Source organism: Hoplias malabaricus, chromosome 12 (genome assembly GCF_029633855.1).
Source record: "Hoplias malabaricus isolate fHopMal1 chromosome 12, fHopMal1.hap1, whole genome shotgun sequence".
Classification (NCBI taxonomy): Eukaryota; Metazoa; Chordata; class Actinopteri; order Characiformes; family Erythrinidae; genus Hoplias; species Hoplias malabaricus.
The window spans coordinates 2,304,642-2,318,002 of NC_089811.1; the positions used below are offsets into that span (position 1 = coordinate 2,304,642).

The 13,361-nt window shown below is 48.0% G+C and overlaps 1 protein-coding gene across 4 annotated transcripts in view; it reads right to left on the minus strand.

Annotated features, from left to right (window-relative positions):
• The window catches only part of dip2a (disco-interacting protein 2 homolog A), a 128,836-nt gene that overhangs the window by 38,132 nt on the left and 77,343 nt on the right, over nt 1-13,361 (minus strand). For all 4 annotated transcript variants that reach the window (XR_010804650.1, XM_066686276.1, XM_066686274.1 and 1 more), the window contains exons 3-4: nt 4,448-4,567; nt 3,410-3,529 (exon numbers count right to left, since the gene is read on the minus strand). Coding sequence is in view for 3 of the 4 variants with exons in the window: in XM_066686276.1 (XP_066542373.1) it covers nt 3,410-3,529; nt 4,448-4,567 (240 nt within the window). In the remaining variant the exon portion in view is untranslated. The remainder of the gene's footprint in view (nt 1-3,409; nt 3,530-4,447; nt 4,568-13,361) is intronic.

Sequence of the window (13,361 nt, forward strand, 5' to 3'; positions counted from 1 at the left end):
AAAAGACGTGTGGGGGACAAATGAGGGTCCTGCTGGACACGGAGGGTCCCTAATTGGAGGACTTAACATGTCCAGGGCCAAGCTGCCTCTCAGGGGGCAGAGAGAGAGCACGATAAAGGGGTGCATCTGGATCATCAGCCCACCCCATTACTGCTCTAATCACAGTGTTTAGTGTGTGTGTGTGTGTGTGTGCATTTGTGTATCACTTTTCAAAGCACAATGGAGCCCTCAGACCATGAAGTAATCCCCAGAAGACTGTCTGAATGAGTCACACACTCACAGGGGGTGACCCCAACCCCCTCGTCCCCTGCCTCTGAACCCCTAATCCTGTTAACCCTTCGCTGGGTGCCATTAGAGAGAGGATTATCCCAAGAAGACCAGCTTTCTGCAGCTCTTTACTCCATTAAACAAAGAGCAGTGCAGCACCCAGGCCACTGTACATTCACAGCACAACAACAGCAAGACCACCACAGAACCACTTCTTCCTGAGGAACCTTTCATTAAATCTGCAGGGTCTTCACACTCCGTGTATATGTTTATATCACTCTTCTTCTCTTTTATATTCATTCATTCATTCATTCATTTTCTGGAACAGTTTCATCCTGATGAGAGTCGTGATGAGTTTGGAATAAAGCTGGAATCACTGTCACTCATTCACACTCACACCTGTGGACAATCTCACACACTCACCCACACACTCACACCTGTGGACATTCTCACACACTCACCCAGTCACTCATTCACACTCACACCTGTGGACAATCTCACACACTCACCCACACACTCACACCTGTGGACAATCTCACACACTCACCCAGTCACTCATTCACACTCACACCTGTGGACAATCTCACACACTCACCCAGTCACACTCACACCTGTGGACAATCTCACACACTCACCCAGTCACTCATTCACACTCACACCCGTGGACATTCTCACACACTCACCCAGTCACTCATTCACACTCACACCTGTGGACAATCTCACACACTCACCCAGTCACTCATTCACACTCACACCTGTGGACAATCTCACACACTCACCCAGTCACTCATTCACACTCACACCTGTGGACATTCTCACACACTCACCCAGTCACACTCACACCTGTGGACATTCTCACACACTCACCCAGTCACACTCACACCTGTGGACAATCTCACACACTCACCCAGTCACTCATTCACACTCACACCTGTGGACAATCTCACACACTCACCCAGTCACTCATTCACACTCACACCTGTGGACAATCTCACACACTCACCCAGTCACTCATTCACACTCACACCTGTGGACATTCTCACACACTCACCCAGTCACTCATTCACACTCACACCTGTGGACATTCTTACACACTCACCCAGTCACACTCACACATGTGGACATTCTCACACACTCACCCAGTCACTCATTCACACTCACACCTGTGGACAATCTCACACACTCACCCAGTCACTCATTCACACTCACACCTGTGGACAATCTCACACACTCACCCAGTCACTCATTCACACTCACACCTGTGGACATTCTCACACACTCACCCAGTCACACTCACACCTGTGGACAATCTCACACACTCACCCAGTCACTCATTCACACTCACACCTGTGGACATTCTCACACTCACTGAGGCTCAGTTTTGTAGCTGAAATTCCTCATGCCTCAAAGTGATTCTGACTTGTGTAAAGACTAAGGGCCTGAGAGACACAAGCTCCCCCCGGACCCCGAGGCCTGTGGACGTCTGTGGAAAGTTCCCTATCTGAGTTCCCCCTGCGCTACACAATAAAGGTTTAACAGAGAGCCCATGACCTGGTGTAAACAGGTCTGACCCTCACTGATGACTCCAGGAGATCGACTGAGGCTCAGGACCCAATGAACTGCTCTGAAACCCTAGCAGAGGTGCCATTAGGACCTGCTCTTTGGGTGGGCATCAACCAATATATTGATTGCTATTGCTACAAATAGGCTATGTAAACAATTACTGAGGAGGGATGGACAAAAGAAAAACAGTTACAGCATCCAATTTGTAAGGGTCTGGGGTCTTTATCCTGTGAGAAAGAAGAAGTAAATTAATAATACTCTGTAAGATCCGATTAAGATTTTATGACCCGTGTTTCCATGGCATCTCTCTCTCTCCCTCTTCTTTCCTACTCTCTCTCTCTCTTCTTATGTTTGTCTCTTTCCCTCCTTTTTCTTATTCTCTCTCTGAAGATACACACACACACCGCGGTTTGTGTGAGATGGTTGAGTCCAGCTGCGCAGACACACTCTCATAACGTGACACTGAGAGCTGCCTCAAACTCACACATCCTCTTTAAAGACAGGGGCCTGGGTCAATAAGAAAACAACAACAACAACAACAACAACAACAACAACAAGAGAATAAACAAGACACAGGTGAAAACATCTAGAGGATGAAAGGAGCAAATGAAATAAATACTAAAGGACGTACACACCCTCGAACACTCAGAGCATATCTTTAACATTGGAAGTGTAGATGATTCCTCTGTGTGGGTCATGCCCAGCCCAGTCCCCCCACGGACACACCCCTGAACCCTAGGACAGCTTCATGTCGGATGAGGAAGATGGCACTGGATACAGTAATTGTCTAAGTCACAAAATCCTTGGCCGTGTACACACACACACACACACACACACACACATATCTGTGGTGGGTTTGCACTCCGTGAACTGAGAAAACTGAGAAGCAGAGAAAAACCTTATTACCATCACACTGATCTCCAGAGTGGACTGGGGTCAGAGAGACTATTTCTATACTCTGAGTTATATAAGTGGAGAGTGGGCAGGTGTCCTGGGATCAGAGCGCACAGAAAAAAAAGCTCTTTCACAGAAAAATAATGAGATCATTATTCAGAAAAACAGTCCTGCATTCCTCGTGCATTTGTAAATATCAAAATGCCAAGCTGATCTCATGTGGGGTCAGAACGGAGGCCGGCCAACACTCACAAGAACCCAGCGCCGCACACAGCTGCCCGAGAACACAGCACACCAGAGCTGAGGGTGTGTTTCCGTGAGTCACAGGATTCTGATTGGTTCACAGACATGCATTCTGACCAATGGCGTTTACACTGGGTAATAATAGATTAACGAACTGAAAACATGATCCGGGATCTCGTCTCTGCTTCACACCGTGCGAACGTCTGAGGAATGAAACTTGGGGTGTGTTCTGTATTCGAGCTCAGAGTGGATCTGGGTGAAGGGATGATTTAAATTCAGTGCCGCTTCCTTGAGAAGAATTTCAAATTAAAAGCGTGAGTCGCACAGAGGAACCGAATATAAACCCGCAGAACACATAGGTCCCTGAGTGAGGCGTCTGAAAGGGAAGTGTCTGCAGGTTGTGTGTGTGTGTGTGTGTGTGTGTGTGTGTGTGTGTCTTTACCTGGGGGGGTGCATGCCTCTACTGAAGACTGCACTAGAACCGAGCGTCTCTTTGAGGGCATTGGCATCTTCCTCTCTTTGTACTTTGCCAAAGCTGCCTGGACTGCTTCTGTATGCAGGTCTGCAGGAACACACACACACACACACACACACACACACACACACACACACACACACACACACCAAATATCAGTCACAGTCACAGCTCCAGGACAACTCTATCTATTTTCATTAAAGGACCCATATCACAGAAAAATGAACTGTTCTCCAGTGAGTTTAAGGCAATATATGAACACTTTACATTTCATAACACACTCGTCCAGATCATCACTCTCTACTCCACACACTTCTGCCCCGTCCCAATACCCCACTCGCCCCTCTGTTCTGCCTAGAGGTGGGGGTCTCAGTTCCTTTTGGGAAAGAGGGGTAGGTTGAATGTTCACATGACCCCCACAGATGTCAGTACTTTCTCCTTTAAACTCATAACAAACCTAAAGCACTGCTGGTAGCCGACTGATGCCTCAGTAATAAGCTGTAAACTTCCAGTTCCACAGAAGAGTGAAGAGAGGTGGATGATGGTGGAACTCTTCTGAAGGAGAATGAGGCCCTAAATGTAACTATAGTCCAGCAGCTCCTCTGATATCACTGCAGACTGGTGCAGAGCTGCTACAGAGCGGCGCTAGTCGCCTGGGAACAAAGCACGTTTGTGTTCTGATGAGTGTGATTGTGGTTGTATCAGGCTCTTCAAGGGTTGGCCCGTGTTTTAGGGGAAGTTTTTAACCACTACACCCTTTAACTCAGTTATAAATTGCAAGAATAGGAGTGAAAATTAGAAATGGAACTGGGACTTTGTACAGGGGCAAAAATCACTATTCTGCAATGTCACAAAAACCAGTGAATCTGCACAAATCAACATACTCCGCCACCAGCGCGTTAGCCACAAACTATGCTGCAGAAACGGTCTGTTTATATTCAGATGACTCTAACACACGGGTCTGTGGAGCTCTGGTGACGGTGCTGAGGGGCGGAGGGTCCTGACCTGATCTGAAGCGTTCATCCCGTGAGTTGGCTGCTCGGGGTTTGTTGTGTTTGGAGGTGGGTGGAGCAACCTGGGAGGAGGCCTGGATCCGGTGATCTACCTGCAGGGAGGGATCCACACCTACAGGACACACACACACACACAGAATATGAAAAGTGAAGCCATGAATAGCATTAACTCTCCACACCAGCAACAGTAGAGCTTTCCCTGTGATACTGCATTCTCCATTACTGTATAAATAATGGGAGGAGCTTATTTTATTGTCGCATGCACTGTGATTTTAGCACTAGGGTTAGCACAGGGACCATGAGGTCCTACTGAGGTGTGCCCTGTACTCTGATTCACAGGGAAACTGTGGCAGTGGCTGTAGTTCCCCACTGATACCCTTCATTTCAGAAACAAATGCTGATGTGGTGTCCACAGAGTTTTAAACGTGTAGGAGACGATCTTCTGCTCTGGTCCGAACTAATGACCCGAATTAAAACCACCTTAAAACTCCTACACAACACTGACATGCACACACACGCACAGCATTGTGAGGACATTTGATTGGCCCCTTTCTTAACCATATAACTCCTACTTACTCAAGCCCCAAACCTAAACCTAAACCTGACCCAAATCTCAACACATCTGTGCCCCTGGGGCTCCCCCAGTGTAATGAGTCTTTACAGCACTGTACTGAAATCAATGGGGGAGAAGAGGGAGGGGATGCGGTTTCTTACACCGCTAATAAAGTTACATAGTGCAGTTTCTGAAGGGCTGAGATCAGAGCAGCACAGAGAGAAGCTCTATTCCCCTTGTTACAGCTCAGTGAATCATCACAGTGATTTTGAAGCTGTAATTGTACGCTAAAAAAATTACATTTCGTTCCTCTCTGGTTTGAATACTGCCATAAAATGTCTGTTGTTTGTACGCAGCCCTGTGAACAAAGTGTCTCAAGAGCTCACTCCCTCAATCTGAGCCACGGCTGAGAATCGGCATCTGGAGGTGTTTGGACGGTGGGAGACCTCCAAATGTTGAAAAGCATCAAAAGAGATGTGTATATTGCTCTATTCCTGTTCCACAAGTAGGTGGCATTGCCTTATTTCTGCTTAAGGTGGAACTGACTCTAAATTCAGGAAAGTGCTATAGTTACGAATGAGTTTCTGTAGGAATTCAAACGGTGGATAAACACTTACAGACAATTTACACTTCAGCCACAAAAACAACTGTCGGCGTCTTACTCAAACACACCATTCCACCTTAAAAAATGCAGAGCTACTGAATGAACATAAACAGTGGTGAGAGTTTTTTTTGGTGCAAAGACAGTTCTCAAGAAAGGTCTGCATTACCACAGTCCCCACAAAGACGACAAGTCCCCACAGCATGAGTTAAACCTGCTATACACACACACACACAAACCACAGAATCATTGCTCAGAGCTGCCAGAAAGCGTCCAGACTGTGGTCAGCCTGCTGAGGATAATTTGGGGATGAAAGCTGGTACGGGTCACTAAACCATCGCCACCGTCTTTCACAAAAATCCCTCTCAAATTACAGGGCACTCAAGGTCGAGACGGGTGCTCAGACAGAGTCTAGATTTGGGGGAAAGTATCCCCTTCACCTTCAGACGAGGATGAGTCATGCCGCGGGGGCTTATGTAACTCCTCACTGCGAGTCTGGAGCAGGAGAGAGGAACCACACGTCACCGGGTCTGATGTTAACCAGCGTCTGATCTGCCTCCTCCCGAGCAAACGGGCCCTATAAATACCTCCCTATCTAACGGGGAAGAGAGAGGGAGGATGGATGATGAAACACATCCAGAGATGGTAAAGTCTAAGCTGCAGCGTCATGCCCTGAACATCTCCTCTGATCTAATTATAAAACTATGGAAGCATCTGATCCTGGGGCTGCTGCAAATGGAGTAAGAACTGTGTTCCTACATCGCGGAGATGAATGTTCCCTGCCCACATCAGCCCAAATGACCAGCTTCTGCTGGGAGTGGGGGGGGGCATTCATCAGCCATACCTCATTCAGATCTTCTCCATGGACAAACCAGCCCTGGAAATAGTACACTGACACTCTGTTAACACTCTTCAAGGGTTCCTCAGTAAAGACAATGGAACCAACCTCCAGGTGACTGTCTGTGAGGAGTGTGATGTGTTCTCCCTGTGTCTGTGTGGGTTTCCTCCGGGTGACTGTCTGTGAGGAGTGTGGTGTGTTCTCTTTGTGTCTGTGTGGGTTTCCTCCAGGTGACTGTCTGTGAGGAGTGTGGTGTTTTCTCTCTGTGTCTGCGTGGGTTTCCTCCGGGTGAATGTCTGTGAGGAGTGTGGTGTGTTCTCCCTGTGTCTGTGTGGGTTTCCTCTGGGTGACTGTCTGTGAGGAGTGTGGTGTGTTCTCCCTGTGTCTGCGTGGGTTTCCTCCGGGTGACTGTCTGTGAGGAGTGTGGTGTGTTCTCCCTGTGTCTGTGTGGGTTTCCTCTGGGTGACTGTCTGTGAGGAGTGTGGTGCGTTCTCCCTGTATCTGCGTGGGTTTCCTCCAGGTGACTGTCTGTGAGGAGTGTGGTGTGTTCTCTCTGTGTCTGCGTGGGTTTCCTCCGGGTGACTGTCTGTGAGGAGTGTGGTGTGTTCTCTCTGTGTCTGCGTGGGTTTCCTCCGGGTGACTGTCTGTGAGGAGTGTGGTGTTTTCTCTCTGTGTCTGCGTGGGTTTCCTCCGGGTGACTGTCTGTGAGGAGTGTGGTGTGTTCTCTCTGTGTCTGCGTGGGTTTCCTCCAGGTGACTGTCTGTGAGGAGTGTGGTGTGTTCTCCCTGTATCTGCGTGGGTTTCCTCCAGGTGACTGTCTGTGAGGAGTGTGGTGTGTTCTCCCTGTGTCTGCGTGGGTTTCCTCCGGGTGACTGTCTGTGAGGAGTGTGGTGTGTTCTCCCTGTGTCTGTGTGGGTTTCCTCCAGGTGACTGTCTGTGAGGAGTGTGGTGTGTTCTCCCTGTGTCTGCGTGGGTTTCCTCCGGGTGACTGTCTGTGAGGAGTGTGGTGTGTTCTCCCTGTGTCTGTGTGGGTTTCCTCCGGGTGACTGTCTGTGAGGAGTGTGGTGTGTTCTCCCTGTATCTGCATGGGTTTCCTCCAGGTGACTGTCTGTGAGGAGTGTGGTGTGTTCTCTCTGTGTCTGCGTGGGTTTCCTCCGGGTGACTGTCTGTGAGGAGTGTGGTGTGTTCTCTCTGTGTCTGCGTGGACAAACACAATAAGACATGTACAAGTCTTCCAAGATTTAATAGGAGAAAAGTATGAAAAAAAAAAAACAAATCTCACACACACTTTTGGATAGAATATTATCCCCAAGAACAGAACAAACCCATCACATGCTCCTGCTGCGCTTTTTCAAGCTGGAGCATGTGATGGATTTCTTGGATGGATTCCTCCAATCACTGGGCACAAGGCGGGAACACACCCTGGAGGGGGCACCAGTCCTCCACAGGGCAACACACACTCACACATTCACTCACACCTACGGACACTTTTGAGTCTCCAGTCCACCTACCAATGTGTGTTTTTGGAGCGTGGGAGGAAACTGGAGCACCCGGAGGAAACCCACGCAGACACAGAGAGAACACACCACACTCCTCACAGACAGTCACCCGGAGGAAACCCACGCTGACACAGAGAGAACACACCACACTCCTCACAGACAGTCACCCGGAGGAAACCCACGCAGACACAGAGAGAACACACCACACTCCTCACAGACAGTCACCCGGAGGAAACCCACGCTGACACAGAGAGAACACACCACACTCCTCACAGACAGTCACCCGGAGGAAACCCACGCAGACACAGAGAGAACACACCACACTCCTCACAGACAGTCACCCGGAGGAAACCCACACAGACACAGGGAGAACACACCACACTCCTCACAGACAGTCACCCGGAGGAAACCCACGCAGACACAGGGAGAACACACCACACTCCTCACAGACAGTCACCCGGAGGAAACCCACGCAGACACAGGGAGAACACACCACACTCCTCACAGACAGTCACCCGGAGCGTGGCTCGAACCCACAACCTCCAGTGTGACTGCAACTTGCTAATATATTTTAGGAAAGCAGCTCGACCAGTCTATTCCCTAAAAACCTCAAATTAAAGCGGAGATGGTTTGGACGAGTTTACACCCATGATTCCTCACTGTTTTCATCGATGTTTCAACAAAGCTGTGTAACATTCTGTAAAAATGAAGAGGAGTGCACAGAAAAATTGCATAAAAGTCACATGAATTCCAATCTGACTGCTCAGACAGAGTCACACTTCCGACAAATCAGATCTGGGATGGATTTCATTAGCGCTCATGAAAGTGGCCCAAATCTAAATCTGTTTTAAACATTACTATGTCTATTGATTTGGGTCTTAGGTCACACTCTTCAGACTAGTCTCATGGCAACCACCCTCCCCTGACCTCTGACCCCGGGTGCCCTGGAGAGGGAAGTCCTCCGAACGAGTTTCCAATGACTGTGAAGAGGCAGAGGATTCATTACAGCTGGCCCCAGTGAGGAGGAGGGAGGGCTACTAGCTCTTTAAAGTCCAGACTCTGGGGTCACATTCTTATCCACAGCTCACAAAAGGCAAACAAACAGAGCAGTTGCTAGCTGTAGATCATTAAGACGCTCGTTCACCTCTCGGCCTGATGAGTTCATCACTACCAGGCTTTAAGAGGAGGGGAAATGAGTGATAAATGTATAACCCCAACTTAAAACTAATAATATCCTTAATCTATACGCTACCTTAAAACATGTCTTCACCCTAAAATGTAATGATTACATTGTGGGGACCAGCTGGTGCTCTCCATAAGGAAGACCTGTACCAGGAACATCTCATTTTGGGCACCAAATCCTGTTTACACACTCATATTTTATGGACCTGTCTTCCTTATGGAGACCACCAGCTGGTCCCCACAATGTAATCATTACATTTTAGGGTGAAGACATGTTTTAAGGTGGTGTAAAGATTAAGGATAGCATTAGCGTGAGGGATAGGGTTAGGATTATGGAAAAGTCAATGATAAGTCGCCTCAAAATGAATGGAAATCTGTGTAATGTCCCCACAACTCGTGAATACGAATGTGTGTGTTTGTACATGTTTTTATACATTTACTGGACAAATCGGTTCAATTCAGCTTCATGGCATTTTATATTAGGCTTAAGTCCACATCCCACACCCCCTGGATCACACGGTGGACCTGTCAACACCTTACACTCTTCTCTAAGTTCCTCAGACTCTTCCTGAAGACGGTTTACAGTGTAATGTTTGAGCATTGTCCTGCTGAAAGAGACCAGTGCCATTAGGGATTAGCACTGTTCTGAAGGCGTTAAGGTGGTCTACATTGGTGTTCAGGTAAGTGGCCCAGTAAAACACACATGAACACCAGGACTAAAGCTCTGCCAGCTGAACACGGACTAGAGCACCATTCTGCCATTGTACAGCGTGTCTTCCTTCCACACTGCAGCCTGGGGCCATGTCTACCCCAGGTACAACACACACACACACACACAGCTGTCCACATGACGGACAACAGAATGTGATTTTTCAGAACAGTACACGCTCTTCCACGGCTCCATGGTCCAGTTCTGACACTCACATGCCCCATTGTAGGCACTTTAACGATGGACATGAGTCAGCACGGTCACTCTGTCCAACCCCATACTCAGCAAACGGCGCTGACCCGTGTGTTCTGAAGCCTCGCTATCAGAGCAGCATTAACTCTTTCAGCAGTGGATGCTATAGTCGTTTTCTGTGGGACGAGACCAGACGAGCTCAGCTTTACCCCTCGTGTCTTGGGTGTCACACCACTACTTCCACCATCTAATTGTAGGCTGACTATTCACTCCCTCAGTGGGGGGAACTGGTACCAGATCGTCTGTATAATCACATCACTCTTCGGTGGTTTTAATCTTGTGGCTGAAAGGTTTGCATGAGAAAATATTACTGAAAAATATACACAGATGTGCAAAAGCACAAAAGGCACAGACATTAGAGCTGCAGACTTCTACTGGTCAAAACCGCGTTTACAGTGTGGTCATCATCAAACACTGCATTATAACACGGTCTACTACGACTACAGATACACAGACCCTCTGTGGAGCTCCCCAGGAAACCCACCCCCAGCCTCACGCTCTGGTCAATAATCCAGCTCCAAAGAAAAGAGAGGTACCAAAACAACTGAGATAACTAAGATAACAGAGCTATACTTCCATCCAGTTGCTAGGGGCTGAAGTGCTGTTTATGATTGGTAAGCCTTTGACCAATCAGATCACTGCTCTCATACATAACTGCGGCTGTTACCGGTCAGAGCTGAGGAGAACTGCCCACATTTCAAAACACCCTCAGTGGAAATGTATTCATCAAAAGAATGTGTGAAGTGTGGGCCATGACCTCAAAGCACTGGGCGGTGGAACGGTGGAACTGTGTTTTAGAGTGATTCCCATAATCACGCTGCTCTTCAGCGCTCAGGACCCCCACAGAGCAGGTGTGATGTGGTGGTGGATCATTCTCAGCGCTGCAGTGACACTGACGTGGTGGTGGTGTGTTAGTGTGTGTTGTGCTGGTGTAGAGTGGATCAGACACAGCAGTGCTGCTGGAGTTTTTAAACCCCCAGAGAACAGTCCACCGACCAAAAACATCCAGCCGACAGCGTCCTGTGTCACTGATGAAGGACTAGAGGACGAGCGACACACACTGTGCAGCGACAGATGAGCTACTGTCTCTGACTCTACATCTACAAGGTGGACCAACGAGGGAGGAGTGTCTCACAGAGTCTCCAGCCGCACTGCTGTGTGTGAAAAAGCATGGTGTGTATGAAGTGTATGCAAATGAACAACAATAAAAGTGATTTATTTGATTAATTAAACACCAGCAAGTAAAAACAAAGCTCGTAAACGATTAGGGCCCTCACCCCAGTTCACTGCAGCAGAGGCACACATCAGCACCGAGATCAGTCTTATGTAATAAACTGCTGATGCGCTCGGATTTGTTCTGCCCTCTGCTCGCCCACAATGGGACATTCCTGACTGCACTCTGTGGCATTTTTTTTCTGCTCAGAGCATGGACAAAGAGCTCCAGGGTTGGGTGCTCTCACCAAACACACACCCAAGGACACACACTCCTACTGAACAAGAAATCAAACCTTCTTCAGTGACTGACTTCTACTTATCACTGTCACATCTCCCATAGAATAAAACAGTGTGGCTCTGAGAGGGCGATACAAGTGCTTTTGTCTGTATTTTATAAGAGTAGGGTCTTAAAATGACATCGACGTCGTTATCTCATGTCTCTTTTCTATTAAGCACCTCAAACTCTTTCTGTGTGGCCAAATGTTTGTGGACACCTGGTTGTCGTACGCTACTTCTAAATTGCAGGGTATCTTCTCTTTTTAGAGGGTCCTCTCTGCTGCTGCTCTTCAGGGAATAATTTACCCTAAATGTTGGAAGATGTCTGTGAAGATATGGTGGCATTCAGCAATGACAACATTACTGAGGTCAGCTGCAATTTAATATATTAGCTAATTTGCATAATGATCAGTGTCATATCCTGTATACCGAAGTACACTAGTAATTATATCAACATTTAATGTAGATAACAACATATTAATGTCAAGTTCAAGGAGTGTGGAGTGTTCTCTCTGTGTCTGCGTGGGTTTCCTCCGGGTGACTGTCTGTGAGGAGTGTGGTGTGTTCTCCCTGTGTCTGCGTGTGTTTCCTCCGGGTGACTGTCTGTGAGGAGTGTGGTCTGTTCTCTCTGTGTCTGCGTGGGTTTACTCCGGGTGACTGTCTGTGAGGAGTGTGGTGTGTTCTCCATGTGTCTGCGTGGGTTTCCTCCGGGTAACTGTCTCTGAGGAGTGTGGTGTGTTCTCTCTGTTTCTGTGTGGGTTTCCTCCAGTTTCCGTCCTCGATCCAAAAAAACACGTTGGTAGGTGGATTGGCGACTCAGTAGTGTCCACAGGTGTGAGTGTGTGAGTGAATGTGTGTGTAAAGGACTTGACTTTACTGTCGTCCTGAAAGTGTCCATAAAGATCTTCTGTCTCGTCCCGTGGACTGTGTTCATTGACCCCACGATGGCGGCTTCTGGAGTCCAGCCCTGTGTGTGTCACTCACTCGAGCCGCCTCGGGCATCCTAATGCACAGATCTGATTGGCTAAGCAGCGTCATGTGTGATAAACACAATGCATGCCATTGGTCTGTGAGTTTCCTTGACTGTTAAACCTGTACCGTAAATGAATTTGCTCATTACAAGGAGTGTCTACAAACTTTTGGATGTATAGTGAACTAAGAGCTACTTTTCAAGGCTGAATTTGGTCAAGGCCAGTGGGTATGTAGTGAGACACTTGGCTTTTAGGGAGTGAGACCACCCCTTCAGACGAAACTGATGGATTCTGGAGTTGAAAGCTTCATCTGCGGCATGAGGCCTGATTTCCAAAGTGACGTCCAAACCAAAACCGTCCAGAGACTTTTGGCCCTGAGCGCAGTCTGCCACAGCGCTCATTAAATATTCATGCAGAGCAATTCAGACCAGCGCTAAAAATAAACATACACAGAAAAGTGCATTTAGCAGCTGTGCGCTCGTCTCTGTGGAGACGTTAAAACAGACAGAAGGGAAGCCCAGTCTCTTACAGCAGAGATTCTCTGAGGAAAATGTCAGTCACGTTTAAAGGAGACATGTTCTCCCACTTTTCACCTGTGAACACAGTTGTGACCTGCTTTTGTCAAAATACCACAAAGACCAAACCCCACAGCAGTGTTCTCCTCTTTGTCTGAACAGCCCTGTTCAGAACGCCTGCTTTCAGCACCTGTTCCTTTAAATGATAATGTGACGCTTGTTCACACCGACCCCGAGCGCACAGCAGTGAGGGAGGCGCGAGGAGCAGAAACTCTGTTTTTTTTTTGCTGTTTTC